The 16,378-nt window shown below is 41.3% G+C and overlaps 1 protein-coding gene across 1 annotated transcript; it reads right to left on the bottom strand.

The window, feature by feature from the left end:
- Positions 1-275: 275 nt before the first annotated feature.
- LOC110493768 (heme-binding protein 1) lies at positions 276-12,332 on the bottom strand. The gene is made up of 6 exons (XM_021568238.2): positions 12,176-12,332; positions 6,878-7,064; positions 6,318-6,409; positions 5,711-5,852; positions 5,208-5,391; positions 276-4,017 (listed from the first exon to the last, which is right to left on the bottom strand). The coding sequence occupies exons 2-6, from the start codon at positions 7,035-7,037 to the stop codon at positions 3,843-3,845; spliced, it is 753 nt and encodes a 250-aa protein (XP_021423913.1). The 5' UTR covers positions 7,038-7,064; positions 12,176-12,332; the 3' UTR covers positions 276-3,842.
- Between the last annotated feature and the right edge of the window lie 4,046 nt (positions 12,333-16,378).

Genomic DNA, 16,378 nt, shown 5'->3' with positions numbered 1-16,378 from the left:
TTGGATTAAAGGCCAAGGCTATCTTTCGGGCTACATCCTAAACCATTTAAAATACATATAAAATGTAAATATGGATAAGGATAAATTAAGAGACTATTACAAAATGTAATGCAGACAAGGTAGTTGTCAGAAAGGGATACTTTTGTAATTTTAGTTGTGTAAGATTTTTGGACAGAGGCGGTATACTAATTAGACACACTGTGACATAGCCAAATAACCACAAATATAACAAATGGTATTTGACAGGAAACAATCATGTCCTTCACACCAAGCCACACATTTTTGTTTTAATTTTATTTGCATTTGACATAAAAATACAAATCATACAGTGCAAAGATTATAAAAGCTGTCATTGTATAGTGTCTTAAGTATTCACACCCCTTTATTTTCCCCACATTTTGTTGTGTTACAAAGTGGGATTGAAACTGTTTTAATTGTAATTTGACATCATTGATCTACACAAAATACTATGTAATGTCAAAGTGGAAGAATTTTTTCAACATTTATAAAAATATGTAAACTAAAACGCTAATATATCTTGATTAAGTCTCAGAACTAAGCACACCTGCATTGTATAATATTTGCCCATTATTATTTTTTAAAGTTCTTCAAGCTCAAGTTGATTATAGATCTTTGCTAGTCAGCTATTTTCAAGTCTTGCCCTAGATCTTTCAGCAGATTTAAGTCAAAACTGTAATTTGGCCACTCAGAAACATTCTGTTGTCTTGGTTAGCAACTCCAGTGTAGATTTGGGCTTGTGATTTAGGTTATTGTCCTGCTAAAAGGTGAATTTATCTCCCAGTGTCTGTTGGAAAGCAGACTGAACAAGGTTTCCTATAGGATTTTGCCTGTGCTTAGCTTTATTCCATACATGTTTTTCCCCAAAATCTCCCTACTCCTTGCCGATGACAAACATACCCATAACATGATGCAGCCAAAACCATGCTTGAAAATATGACAAGTGGTACTCAGTGATGTGTTTTTGCCCCAAATATAATGCTTCATATTCAGGACAAAAAGTACCTTTCTTTGCCACATTTTTTTGCAGTATGAAGTGCCTTGTTGCAAACAGGATGTATGTTTTGGAATATCCTTCTTTTCGCTCTGTCATTTAGGTTAGTATTGTGGAGTAACTACAATGTTGAAGATCCATCCACAGTTCTCACATCACAACCATTAAACTCTGTAACTGTTTTAAATCCCTGAGTGGTGTCGTTCCTCTCTGGCAAATGAGTTAGGAAGGACGCCTGTATGTTTGTAGTGACTAATTCATAACTCCACCATGCTCAGAGGGATATTCAGTGTCATTTTTTTTTAACACATCTACCATTAGGTAACCTTATTTGCAAGGCATTGGAAAACCTCCCTGGTCTTTGTGGTTGAATCTGTACTTGAAATTCATTACTCGATTGAGGGACCTTAAAAATAATTGTATGTGTGGGGTACAGACAGGGTAATCATTCAAAGGTAATGTTAACCACTAGTGCTGAACACCATGCAACTTATGAGAATTGTTAGCAAAATTTTACTCCTGAATAAATTTAGGCTTGCCATAACAAAGGGATTGAACACTTAAGAAATGTCAGCCTTTCATTTTAAATGTAAAAAAAAAAAAAATCCACCATGACATTATGCAGTAGTGTGCGTAGAGCAGGGACCAAATAGCTCAGGCTGTAACACAACAAAATGTGTCAAATGTAAAATGAGTGTGAATACTTTGCGAAGGCACTGTACATTAAGTGTAAATGTATATCAAATCTCCATTCATTTACTCTGGGAATATTTTAAGTAGTTTAAAGATGCCTAATGCAGAAATCTCTCTGCCATTTCCTGGTTGCTAAAATTGTACATTTCTGTGTATGAGACAAAACAAGTATAGTGTACAGAATCATTGTACCATCTAAACCGCTGTGAAATATGTTTTCCATAACCAAAAATATTGTATTTTTAGCTGGTGTACAAAACCAAGAGGCAAAAACAAAACTTTAGAACGGGAAGAAGCATAGAAATAACACACAGAACAGACCTACCACGTCTTAGACTTGCATTCAATGAGAATGAAAGGTCTATAACTCCTCACATTTCTATGTGAATTTGGTCAGGTCGCCCAAAAAAGTGACATAGCGCAGCTTTAAAAATTGAAGCAATCCACTAAAATTCACACTGCAATTTTGAAATGTATGCTTTGACAACAGCATAGAAATACAAGGTCACAAAAGAGAGGACGGGTGCAATTTTAACATATCAAAAGTATACCATACAAATTATTGGAGAACGCAAACAAATACAACTAATGCACTTATTCTGGGAACATTTCAAGGCATATATATATGTATATAAAAAATAAAAAAGAGGCAAGCACAGTAAGAGCACATAATTTGGCCATGCTGAACAAATGTTCATAAGTCACTTTAATTAAACTTCCATTCCCCAACCATCATTAACTATAGTTATGAATCTTCAAAAAAGAAAAATAATTATAATTGTAAAATGTAACTAGGCAAGTCAGTTATGAACAAATTCTTATGTACAATGACGGCCTTAAAGCTTGAGCCTTCCTCAACATTTAAAGTGCCTGGTCACAGTCTCAGCTCCATTTACAACTAACCTCACCAAAAACCAATCTATTCATTTGTGAGATAGTTGTTACTCACCAATAAGCAAATGGATAGACAAAAAAAACATTACACAAACGTTACGGTTTGGTTGACACCTAGTGGCAACTGAAGGTAACAAATGACAGATCTGTCTATCATTTTGAGGCTGGGGGGATAGTCATTTGAGAACAGTTGTTTACTTTCAGACACCAATACCCAAAATCCCTACACAAGCCTCGAAATCTTGGTAAAGCAGCAGAGTGTGGGTAAAATTCACTAGCAGGAAGAAAAAAAAGACAGTTAAGAGTAAGAGGACACCCACATATCATAGCAAATAACTTTGAATGATAAAGTTGTCAGATTTACCTATGGATAATAATAAAGTTAAACCTGGATGCCTACTCTAGTCAACAGCAAATACAACATTTTAGTAATAGGTTACAGTCCCACAAGACATAACCATTATAGTTTAGAAAAACGTTATAGTATCATTGCGAAAAAATATATTAAAACGTTTGCACTCACTACTGTAACTCGCTCTGGATAAGAGCATCTGCTAAATTACTTGAATCTAAAAAGTAAATTAATTTCAGTCCATTTCTAAAACAGCGTGTTTCACACATTGTGTGACACTAGTTTGCAATGATTCGATCACTAATTTGTTACATAAAAAGCAAGAAAAATAAAATAAAGATAAAACGTGACGGAAATATAAGAGTTAACTCTTGTAATTCCCAGACAGTTTTTCACAGAGATACAATATACTTGTGTTTTAAACACCATATTTGGCTGTGTATATGGTATAAATGCCACTGAAGTTAGTCTTTCCTTGTGCTCCCCTGGAGCATAAACATACAATCTCATTGAATGTTAAAAAAGTATTTTCCATACCTACTATATACCTAATACCATCTTTAAAGTAATCTTGTCATCTTTACAGCTAAAACCAACCCAAGAGCCATTCCTCCCATTTTAATCCATACTCTATCTCCATTACAGGAATCATCTGGGTTGTGTTCATTATGGCACGCAAAAACAAAAGTTTATAAAAAAAACATTTTGTACCAGAAACTAAAAAGGAGTGCTGCTTATTGGACCAAGTCCAGGTAGTCCTTCCCCGTTTGTCCCTTTTATTCTGTTTAGCGCCCAATGAACATGACCCTAGGGGCACAGAAGGGTGGGATTGGGGGGGGGGGGGGGGGCGGGGGGGGGGTCGGGATGATACAGGAGGATGTTATAAGAGCTTTAGGGGTCTCGTCGGATGAACCAGATCTCGTTTCTGCGGCAGGACACCCCAGGGTTGTCGTAGACGGCCACCATGTAGGAGTTGCGATGCATCTCCTCGCTGGGGCCCAGCATCTCCCACAGCAGGTTGATTTGAGGCATGATTGTCTCCTCCGTGGTGGTGCCGAAGAACGTCCTACAGAAGACCGCATTTGTTATTCGTGTTTAAATAAATACTGGCATTATTGCTATTATGTGATTATTTTTTACCTACAGTATTTTACCCAGACATTGTACCAAGCAAAGTAGTGTGTGAGTCTAGCTAGTGCGTATCCATTATCTATAGAAGTTAGCATAATTAATACTGTTTGGGCTGATTCCCAACACACAGATTAAGCCTAGTAGTGGACAACAACAAAAAAGAAGCTCGATGTAGACTCCATTGAAACTGCTTTTAAATTCAGGACTGGGCTTAAAAAGGTTCTACAGCTACACCAGAGAGCATCACTGCCTGGTATGGCAACTGTTCGCCCCCTCGATCGTAAGGCACTACAGAGGGTAGTGCGAACGGCCCAGGACATCACCGGGGCCAAGCTCCCTGCCATCCAGGACCTCTATACCAGGCGCTGTCAGAGGGGCCTACAAGTTGTCAGACTCCAGCCACCCTAGTCACATGACTGTTCTCTCTGCTACCGCACGGCAAGCGGTACCGGAGCACCAAGTCTAGGTCCAAGAGGCTTCTAAACAGCTTCTACCCCCAAGCCATAAGAGTCCTGAACACCTAATCAAATGGCTACCCAGACTATTTGCATTGCCCCCCCACCCTCTTTTACACCACCACTACCGGTACTCTCTGTTATCATCTATGCATATTCACTTTAATAACTCTACCCACATGTACATGTTACCTCAACTAACCAGTGCCCCCGCACATTGAGTCTGTACTGGTACTCCCTTGTATATAGTCTCGCTAATGTTATTTTACTGCTGCTCTTTAATTAATTGTTCCTTTTATTTCTTATCCGTATTACTTATAAAAAAAATATATATATATTTTTTAACTGCATTGTTGGTTAGGGGTTTGTAAGTAAGCATTTCACTGTTGTATTCGGCGCATGTGATTAATACAATTTGATTTGATTTAATCTGTGTCCGGGAAACCAGCCAATAGAGTAAAAAAAAAAACATGGATATTATCACTAATCTGACTAATTATTTCCACCCATTTTGGCTATACATTGTCTATCTAAATCCATTGTCTATTTTTACATGTAGATATGTAAATAGGTCAGAATAGGTCTCAAAACCACAGGCAAAGTAGAATAGGCCTCAAATCAAGCCTGGGGCTTGAGTACCGAAGTCAGCCAGAGGTGGGAGTGTCCTTACAGGGTGATGACTCGTAAAGCCTCCCTTTGGAGTATGGTGATGTCTGGGTCCGTTGGCTGGGGCGGGTTGGCCTGGAACTGAGCAGGCAGGTAGTATGCTGTCAAGATGTCCTTCTGAAAGCCATTGCCGTCCTCCAGCATTTGGATACTGTTCACAATGGGTACAGTCATTCCCAAATAGCGTCCTGTTGACACGAGAGTGTGCTATTATGATTACTCATTGTTACACTGTTCTTACTATCCTTAGGGCTATGGTAAGGATTAGGATTACTTATGTAAGTACAGTGTAATAATGACTAAATAATATACAATAGAGTGGAGGCCCCAAATCAATAAATTGTGGATACACTGTACTTAGGGTTATGATAAGGGTTAGGATTACTGCTGTAAGTAGGGTGGAACAATGAATGATTACAATATAGTTGAAACAATGAGTGATTACAATAGATGTTGCACTATACTTACATCAATAATTACACAGTAACATGAACACTAAGGCCTTACCGACAGAGTTCTCCTTGCAGATGAATTTCATGAGTTTCATAAAGCCCATGGAGATGCTCTGCTCGTACAGCTTCTCCCCTTCAGTGATGCACGCCCACTTCCCTGCAGGGTACACCCTCTCCTCAAACAGCACCTCGCCCATCTGAAGAAATAGACAAACACACACTTCGTTATCCAGGGAATATAAGAGATCTTCCACTTCACTTAGCACTCAAGCAATGGCATGGATTCTCAAGCTGAAACACAGCGGCGCACACACACACCCAACATAAATTGCACTCAAGCAAACGCATGGCTGGTCATAAGGCAACACAAACACACCGATTTTACACACCACATTGCACTCAGGCATTTACACAAATCCGTGTGTTCATACACACAGCTTTCATGATTTATTTAATTATTATTCAAACACTCAAAAGTGCATGTGCCAGACACTCAAAAGAACGACAAGAAAATGGCTTCATTTAGCTTTTACTAAAGACTTTCCTTCACTTCCTGCCATTACATAGACAGATGACCCAGAAAATGGAATAGCCAGCCAACATATCTGCCATTGTCATCCTGACCTAAGATTGGTATCAAGTGGAAGGGAGACATACTTTACCTTCTCATGCTGAGAGATGGAGGAAAAGGGGACCTGCTCTCTCTCTTGGGCTTGGTTCCGCTGCGTCAGCTCTTGAATTGGTCCTGTCATTTCTATCAAAACAACACAGGGGGCCTCTTCATTTTTTTTTAAAGATGACAGAGAGCAGTGTGAGAGCAAACCTCACTGGCAAAAACCTCACCGGAACCAAGTGAAGTGGGGGGAAATTCGTCATTGGCTTATGCTTCATAAAAGGAACACAGTGCTAATGTCAAGTATTCAAGTCTCTAGGAAAATGGGCATGCTCTAATAGCTATAAGCTTCTCACTAGACCCTAAACTGATACTCAAATGGGTAAGCCATGATAGAGACTTCAATACACACACTATAACAATGAAGTCATACTGCTGAACTGCAGACAAGATGTAGCAACTAGAATCTGAGATGTTATTTAAACTGTTGGAAGAAACCATGTCCTGTTGAAAAGAGTCTGATTTCTCAGACTGATTGTCTCCAAATACACTGCTGCCAAGCAACTACCTCGAATGGGACTATTTTACTCCACCGCCTATTTCGCTTACCTCGGGGGACGGACACCTGGTGTGTGCTGGCGATCGCCTGCCAATGGGTGTACAGCCTCTGCTGCTCGTCGTCCTCCATTGGCTCAGGGTTGTCAGTGATGTCATTGTCCAGCTCTTCATCCTCCAATCCGTCAAGATCCTCGAGGGAGATTAGCGCCATTGTTTTTGGTCGACAGGCCGGGTAGATCTGCAAATACAAGACCAAGAAGACAAATGTTACTTTCCTAGAAATAGGGCCATTGTTAATGTCCATTTCACCTGGGTATTTAGGCCTACTAAGAAATGACTTGGTTGTGGCATGGCTGGTCTAGTGTTAATGCTGCAGCCTCCGCCACACGTCTACAGTGTCGGCATTGGTTTGAATTGGGATTACCGCCCTTTGACACAAAAGTCTCCGACTTTCCCCACGGTCACCCTCATTCACTATTTGTTCAATAAAATCAGAAAATCCCATACATACAATAAAAAGACACGATCAAACTGTAACAATGTATATTACACTGTAATAACCAATTATTTTTGTAAGTACCAAAAGTAACTATTGTTAAAATGTCCCATTAAAAACCACATAAAAACAGTACCATCAAATAATATGCTACCATACTATTACCAGTAGAAAATAGAACACTTTACATGATTCAGTCATTTATTCACTGAATGTAGGCTACACAGGACATATTATGATTTGTACAGTATCACGGACAGGCTGATGTAATACCATGTAGGTACATGAAGCTGTTTTGACACGGACTTCACTATTCACGGGATCATATCAAACCTGCTTGTCAGACCTTTTCAAAGAAGCTTATGGTGCCTGTGGTAGGAGGCTTATCACCATCTCCGCAAATGACCAGAAAGGGCACCATATGGTAGACAAATGTGAGTTTTATTACAAATGGCCAATTACATATTCTATCAGATGAAAGGGTATACATTTATTGTTCCATAACATTTGTTGCCGCATAATAGGTCTTAGGCAAAAAATGCATAACATTTCAAGTGAGGGCTCCAAATCAAGGTGGTTCATTCAAAAAGTGTCAGCTGCAGTCAAAGAAATCCTATAATTCTATAATTCTATGGCGACAGTAATGTGAACTAATCTTATACACCACATAAGTCATTAGCGGCAGGGTAGCCTAATGGTTAGAGCGTTGGACTAGTAACCGGAAAGTTAACCCACTGTTCCTAGGCTGTCATTGAAAATAAGAATTTGTTCTTAACTGACTTGCCTAGTTAAATAAAGGTCAAATAAAAATATATGTTTTTAAAAAGCTCATATATGCTTATAAGAAGTAATAAAGCATTTTACCTGTCATATTTTAATGTTAGCTTATAGGGCTTTGGTAACAAACTTAAATAAACACAGCCTACACCATCGGGCTACTGTTGTGCCATCATGGGGACACAGGTTTGAAAATGTACAGTAAAGAAACAGCACAAATTCATCTTTATTGCACACGCTACAGGACTGTTTTGGGACTGTTTTGCTAGCACAGACTGTTTTGCTAGCACAGACTAGAATATGTTCTGGGATTCATTGAACGGCATTGAGGATTATTACACCTCAGTCACCGGCTTCATCAATAAGTCTACTGATGACATCCCCACAGTGACAGTATGTACATATCCCAACCAGAAGCCGTGGATTACAGGCAACATCCGCACCGAGCTAAAAGCTAGGGCTGCCGCTTTCAAGGAGCAGGACACTAACCCGGACGCTTATAAAACATCCCGCTCTGCCCTCTGACGAACCATCAAACAGGTAAAGGGTCATTACAGGGCTAAGACTGAATCCTACTACACCGGCTCTGACGCTCGTCATATGTGGCAGGGCTCGCAAACTATTACGGACTACAAAGGGTAACCCAGCGGCAAGCTGCCCAGTGACACGAGCCTACGAGATGGGCTAAATGCCTTTTATCGGTCGCTTCGAGGCAACAAACACTGAAGCATGCATGACAGCACCAGCTGTTCCGGACGACTGTGTGATCCCGCTCTCCGTAGCCGATGTGAGCAGGACCTTTAAACAGGTCAACATTCACAAGGCCGAGGGGCCGGACGGATTACCAGGACGTGTACTCAATGCATGCGCGGACTAACTGGCAAGTGTCTTCACTGACATTTTTAACATCTCCCTGTCGGAGTCTGTAATACCTACATGTTTCAAGCAGACCACCATAGTCCCTATGCCCAAGAACACTAAGGTAACCTGCCTAAATGACTACCGCCCCGTAGCACTCACGTCTGTAGCCATGAAGTGTTTTGAAAGGCTGGTCATGGCTCACATCAACTCCATCATCCCGGAGGTCATCACTAAGCTAAGGACCCTGGGACTAAACACCTCCCTCCGCAACTGGACCCTGAACTTCCTGACAGGCCACCGCCAGGCAGTCAGGGTAGGCAACAACACATCTGCCAAGCTGATCCTCAACACGGGGGCACCTCATGGATGAGTGCTTAGTCCCCTCCTGTACTCCCTGTTCACCCACGACTGCGTGGCCAAGCACGACTCCAACAGCATCATTAAGTGTGCTGACAACAACAGCGGTAAGCCTGATCACCGACAACAATGAGGCACCCTATAGGGAGGAGGTCAGAGGTCTGACAGTGTAATGCCAGGACAACAACCTCTCCCACAACTTGAGCAAGACAAAGGAGCTGATCGTGGACTACCGGAAAAGGAGGCCCGAACACACCTCCATTCACATCGACAGCCTGTAGTCGAGCAGGTTTGAGAGTATCAAGTTCCTTGGTGTCCACATCACCAACAAACCATCATGGTCCAAACACCTGAAGACAGTTGTGAAGAGAGCACGACAACACATTTTCCCCCTCAGGAGATTAAAAAGATTTGTCATGCGTCCCCAGATCCTCAAAAAGTTCTACAGCTGCACTATCGAGAGCATCCTGACCGGTTGCATCACCACCTGGTATGGCAACTGTTCGACATCCGACCGTAAGGCGCTACAGAGGGTAGTGTGTATGGCCCAGTACATCACTAGGGGTCAAGCTTCCTGCCATCCAGGACCTATATACTAGGCGGTGTCAAAGGAAGGCCCAAAAAATTGTCAAAGACTCCAGTCACCCAAGTCATAGACTGTTCTCTCTGCTACCACACGGCAAGCAGTACCAAAGGGCTAAGTCTAGGTCCAAAAGGGATCCACCAAGCCATAAGACTGCTGAACAATTAATCAAATGTCCACCCGAACTATTTACATTGACCCCCCCCTGCTGCTACTCCCTGTTCATTATCTATGCAGTCACTTTATCCCTACCTACATGTACAAATTACTTAGACTAACCTGTACCCCTGCACATTGACCCCGATACCTGTACCCCTTGTTGGGGTGGCAGGTAGCCTAATGGTTGGAGCATTGGGCCAGTAACCGAAAGGTTGCTGGATTAAATCCCTGGGCTGACAATGTAAAAATGTGTTGTTCTGCCCCTGAACAAGGCAGTTAACCCACTGTTCCCCGGTTGGCCGTCAATGTAAATAAGAATTTATTCTTAACTGACTTGCCTAGTTAAATAAAGGTACAATAAAAGAATATAGCATTGTTATTGTGTTATTTTTATTAAAATGTTTGACTTTTGTTTATTTAGTAAATATTTTCTTAACTCTATTTCTTGAACTGCATTGTTGGTTAAGGGCTTGTAAGCATTTCACAGTAAGGTCTACTACACCTTTGTACTCGGCGCATGTGACAAATAGATTTAGATTTGAAAAGCTGATTATTGCTTCATCTGGAAATGTTGTTCCTTTTCAAGGGTGTGACGCAATTGTGGAGCCGCTGGAGGCCAAATTGAGCTAACAATGCGGAGGGCTCTGTGTAGCTCCGCATTGACATGATTGGTTGACTATAGGTGGGGGCGGTATATCCTGTATAAAAGACAAACATGGAGTCTTATCAGAACAAGTTCACAAAATAAATACATATTTATGATACAAAAAGGAGTTAACTCCTGGAAGGAGATCAGGGAGGTAAATTGGGATAGATGGATTTGTACACATTCAACAAATCTGATCAAACAAAGTTGATGTGCCAAATCGGTCATGATTGATGTATTGTAACAGGCCCAAAATGTGGTTACTAAAATCAGATGTGGATATACTTGGCTGGTTTCGCTGCATAACATTTAGAAGTTGTCCCTTTTCAGATTTAGAAGAAGTGCTGCTATGCTCCGGTTCGTATAAGCTGGTAGCATTGCTAGCATTCAGAAATCAGTGGTAGTATTCAGTCGGTTTTAACTGCAAGGCAGTTGATTGATGACATGAACATGTATTGGGATTGACATCCATACAAGCATTATACTTTGATGTTTACCTCAACATAGTGTAAAATAAACAATAGCCTAAATGTAACCCGATTTTGCTGGATGGGGAGATGCAAGTGGAAAACGGTGCAGCATTTTTACTTAACGGTAGAATTGTCTGAGCTCCTACTCCAACATCTCAGAAGAGGTAAGGTCTTGTCATTTCGTTTGGCCAGTTATTCGTAATTAGTTAACAGACTATCACTACGAGTGGTGCGGTGCAGACCAATTTATTGGATGCGTACGACAGCTCCCCAAAGCGCAAGTATGAATGCTTTGACTTCAACAGAGGTGGCATCTCAGTAAACGCTGTTCTGCTGCTACAGATGCCAGATTGACCATGAATCGGCTTTTACCCCCACATAAACATTTTAAAACTCTGTTTACTGCAGGTGGGTTGCACATTACTCAACACAAACCAAACACAAAAACACTACCAGCGCACGCTAACAAATCCACTAAAAGGAGTGCACAGCAGCACGGACTTCATTAAAGATTTTACTACAACATCCGATTAATCATCGCTGGCGAACAATTAAATGGGCTGTGAACTCACTGCCCGTGTTCGAGAGCGTCAAATCCATGATGCATTGTGCGTAAATGGTGACATTGGCTGAACTACAAGTAGTAATGAGTAGTTAATTATGACGCAAGGTAATTTGTAGATCAGTCAGTCGGCAGTCGCCTGCAATGTCGAACAAGAACACTGACTACACTGCATTACAGCAAAAGTAGGTCAACCCTAGGGAACCAGCACACCCCAAAACGCAGCAAAAATGTCACTGGGGTTGCAAGAACGTATATGCCATAAAGCTAATAGGCTTTAGGATAGACAGCTTATAATTTTATTTTTTGGATAAACCACAATCGGTTATTAATTGTGTAGGTTCTGTGGACATTTGGGCAATTTACCTATTAATTTGTTATGCTTCCCTGAACACTAGTTTAGACCAAAACATTTAGTGATAAAGTCGGCGTTCTTACCTGGTCAACAAAGTACAGGATTGTAGTTGAGCACTACTTCTTCTGATCTACAATCAAAACAGGAGATATAAGTGCAATACCGCACTAGTATTCTGCCAGCAGCACAAACGATGGCCTCACTTTGTATGCTAATGAAAATTCCTTCAAAATAAAAGCACGCATTTCAAAACATTGAAATGTGGATAACTAATTCGAAAGATACAGTACTACATTTTAATCAATGTCCCCTTTATACTGTGCTTAAAAGCAAATGCAAAAAGGACTTTATGGAAACAATTACAAATATGCTTCTAAAAACACATTTTGTAAGGCCACTATCAAAAAATACGATGTTCAGATCGTAATACTCAGAGTGGGGTCTGTAGAACTTATATATGGTGTTATTTAATGGGGACTGAAGTCTAAATTCCCAGCAGGACTTTAAACTCCACCTACATACCCTACTGAGTATTCCCAACCCACTTTTACCTCAGCAAATACAATCGTTTTTTTTAAATCGTAAAACCCATACAGTATGTAATTAATTTACAGTGTATTGCATTGCAATGAATTGAGTGGGTGGAGTCACCAGCACTCTGTATTAAACCCATTGCCCAGCACAAGAGACCAATTTCAGTTTTGGAGACTCTATAGAGTAATTCCGATTACATATTGTATTTTGTTAAAAAGGTGTATTTATTTAAAGAATGACTGCCCCTAAAATGCAACTAATCCCTTTTAAAATGGCAAATGTGGCTTCGATATGAGTCAGAGACATTTATTCTAGTGTCAAAATTTACTACAAAGTGGAAATAGGATCATTTTTGTCATCAACGCAGTCTCGTCTAAAATATATTTTTAGTTTTTTAGTATTTTTAGTATTTTTAGTAGAAAAATATAAACGCAACATGTAAAGTGCTGGTCCCATGTTTCATGAGCTGAAATAAAATATCCCCGAAATTTTCCATACGCACAGAAACATTATTTAGCTCAGATTTTTTTGCATAAATTTGTTTACATCCCTGTTAGTGAGCATTTATCCTTTGCCAAGATAATCCATCCACCTGACAGGTGTGGCATATGAAGAAGCTGAATAAACAGCATGATCATTACACAGGTGCACCTTGTGCTGGGGACAATAAAAGGCCACTAACATGTATAGTTTTCTCACAACATAATGCCACAGATGTCTCAAGTTGAGGGAGCTTGCAATTGGCATGCTGACTGCAGGAATGTTTATCAGAGCTGTTGCCAGATCATTTAATGTTGATTTCTCTACCATAAGCCACCTCCATAATTTTTTGAGAATTTGGCAGTACGTCCAACCGGCCTCACAACCACAGCACATGTAGGGCGTTGTGTAGGCGAGCTGTTGTCACTGTTGTTAACAGAGTACGCCATGGTGGCAGTGGAGTTATGAAGCACAGCCATTGAAGAAGATTGGGACAACATTCCACAGGCCACAATCAACAGCCCGATCAACTCTATGTGAAGGAGGTGTTGCGCTGCACGAGGCAAATGGTCACACCAGACACTAACTGGTTTTCTGATCCACACCCCTACTTTTTTTAATGTATCTGTGACCAACAGATGCATATCTGCATATCCAGTCATGTGAAATCCATAGATTAGGGCCTAATGAATTTATTTAAATTGACTGATTTCCTTATATGAACTGTAACTCAGTAAAATCTATGAAATTGTTGCCCACTTTGTGTCCCTTCGTTGAATGGGACTCCATTGTTTCATCATCCCCAACGCTTTCAAAGGATGGCAGACTGAAAACAGGTGGGGTTGTAGGAGGGGGGGTTTAGGAGGGGTTCTGAAAAACACTCATTCGGGTGTCCACTGAAAGTTGACTAGCAACAACAACTGGAACCTAAAAGACACCCACCATGAGCACAAACTAAATTTGCCTTAAGGCAAACAAAATAAAAACCCACACCAAACTTAAAGACAGGAAGCAAACCAAAAAGGTGGAGCAAAACAAAATCATATAAAGGATTGTTTGTTTAGAAGTCAACATAGGAAGAGCCAACTAAAGGTGTTAACCCTCCGCATCTATCAAGACAAGTGGAGCACAAGGCCAGCCACTATAAAATAGCACCTGGGCTAGCATAGGTGAAACACATTTCCAATAACAAGATGGCAACCAGCGCAGGTGTAACACATACGGACTAACAAGGCAACACCAGTCTGTGCTCGCTAAGTGTTACCAAACTATATGTGCTAAAGTCCAATCCCAAAACATAAATGGAAAAACCATTGACTGCCCACTCTTGAAAGACAGTCAGCAACCAAGTTGGCCCTACCACGGACATGTCTGATTTCAAGGTGGAACTCCTACAATATCTGTAGGAACTTTCCTCTCGTGATTTTCCTCAGTGGAATGGCCTCAGGGAAATGAGTGGCAGCGCACATGATGGTCAAAATAAACTTGTTACCACTCTTTGCTTTGGGCAAAGGACTATCATAGTCCACCAGGACCCTGCTGAAAGGTTCGTCAAAAGCAGGAATACACTGCAAAGGTGCAACCGTCACAGCTTGGTTTGGTTTAGCCATCCACTGGCAAAAACGAAAGGATTTACAGTTAGCCACATCATCCTGTTTCAGACTAGACCAGAAGAAGTTATATAAGATACGGTCATACATCTTGCTGACCCCAAGATGGCTTGCCATAGTACAATTGTTGGCCAAACCTCAGTATCTCTTAACGAAGCCTACCTAGATCAACAATTTAAGATGCACTGGGCCAATTGTCTTGCCCCGAAGTGAAGCGAGGACGCCATTTCCTCATTAGAACTCCATCTCTGTCAAAGTAACCCACACAAACTTAATCAAAATCCTTCTCTGGACATCTCAGAAAAAACAGTGGAGAGGGACACATCTTTACTCTGTTTCGCAATCAGCTGCTTCTTGGACATCGAAGTGTCAAGTGTAGGAACCCGCTCTTCCTTCAGGGGTCCTACAAACTCTCTCACCTTTGGGGGTTTCAAAGCAGAGGTCAACTCAGGAGGTTTAGCAAAATCAGGATCACCCATAAATGTCTCGGACAGATCGACCAAGGTGGGATTGCTGACATCCTCCTCAACACTAGACTTGCTCCCGGCGACTTTCTTAGACAAAGCACATGTAATGGCACACGCTGAGAACACTACGACTGTTTTCTGATAATCCAGCAGGTTCCTTTACTTTGGGTTCCTTACCAACAACAGGATTTTGCACAACCATCCCTCCAGCCAAATCGTTTCCCAAAATGAATAAGACCCCCTTCACCGGTAGGTTAGGCTCAATCCAACAACAACGGAACCAGAAATAAGATCAGACTCGAGTTCCACATTATACAAAGGAACTTCCATGCAACCCAGGAGCAGAACTCTAACCCGGAAGCTTATAAGAAATCCCGCTATGCCCTCCGACAAACCATCAAACAGGCAAAGGGTCAATACAGGACTAAGATCGAGTCGTACTACACTGGCTCTGACGCTCGTCGGGTGTGGCAAAGCTTGCAAACCATTATAGACTGCAAAGAGAAACACAGCCGAGAGCTGCCCAGAGACACGAGCTTACTAGACGAGCTAAACTACTTCTATGCTCGCTTCGAGGCAAATAACACTGAAACATGCATGAGAGCACCAGCTTTACCAGAAGACTGTGTGATCAAGCTCTCCGCAGCCAATGTGAGTAAGACCTTTAGACAGGTCAACAGACAGATTACCAGGATCTGTACTGCGAGCATGCGCGGACTAACTAGCAAGTGCCTTCACTGACATTTTCAACGTCTCCCTGTCCGAGTCTGTAATACCAACATGTTTTAAGCAAACCACCATAGTGCCTGTGTCCAAGAACACTATTATCTATTGCACTCCACACCATGAAGTGCTTTGAAAGGCTGGTCATGGCTCACATCAACACCATCATCCCAGAAACCCTAGACCCACGCCAATTTGCATACCGCCCCAACAGATCCACAGATGATGCAATCTCTATTGCACTCCATACTGCCTTTTCCCACTTGGACATTAAGGAACACTTATGTGAGAATGCTATTCATTGACTACAGCTCAGTGTTCAACACCATAGTGCCCTCAAAGCTCATCAATAAGCTAAAGACCTTGGGATTAAACACCTACCTCTGCAACTGGATCCTGGACTTCCTGAAGGGCAGCCCACAGCTGCCAATCATGACTGCACGGCCAGGCACGACTCCAACATAATTATTAA

This window comes from Oncorhynchus mykiss, chromosome 17, assembly GCF_013265735.2.
Source record: "Oncorhynchus mykiss isolate Arlee chromosome 17, USDA_OmykA_1.1, whole genome shotgun sequence".
Lineage (NCBI taxonomy): Eukaryota > Metazoa > Chordata > Actinopteri > Salmoniformes > Salmonidae > Oncorhynchus > Oncorhynchus mykiss.
Note: the sequence above shows the minus strand (reverse complement) of the source record. Positions and strands in the feature narration are given on the sequence as shown.

Coding starts and splice junctions, on each gene's coding strand:
- LOC110493768 (XM_021568238.2), bottom strand. CDS start 7,037: ATGGCGCTAATCTCCCTCGAGGATCTTGACGGATTGGAGGATGAAGAG. Junction 6,410..6,877: donor CCAGGTGTCCGTCCCCCGAG/GTAAGCGAAATA, acceptor TTGTTTTGATAG/AAATGACAGGACCAATTCAA. Junction 5,853..6,317: donor CCATCTCTCAGCATGAGAAG/GTAAAGTATGTC, acceptor CTATTTCTTCAG/ATGGGCGAGGTGCTGTTTGA.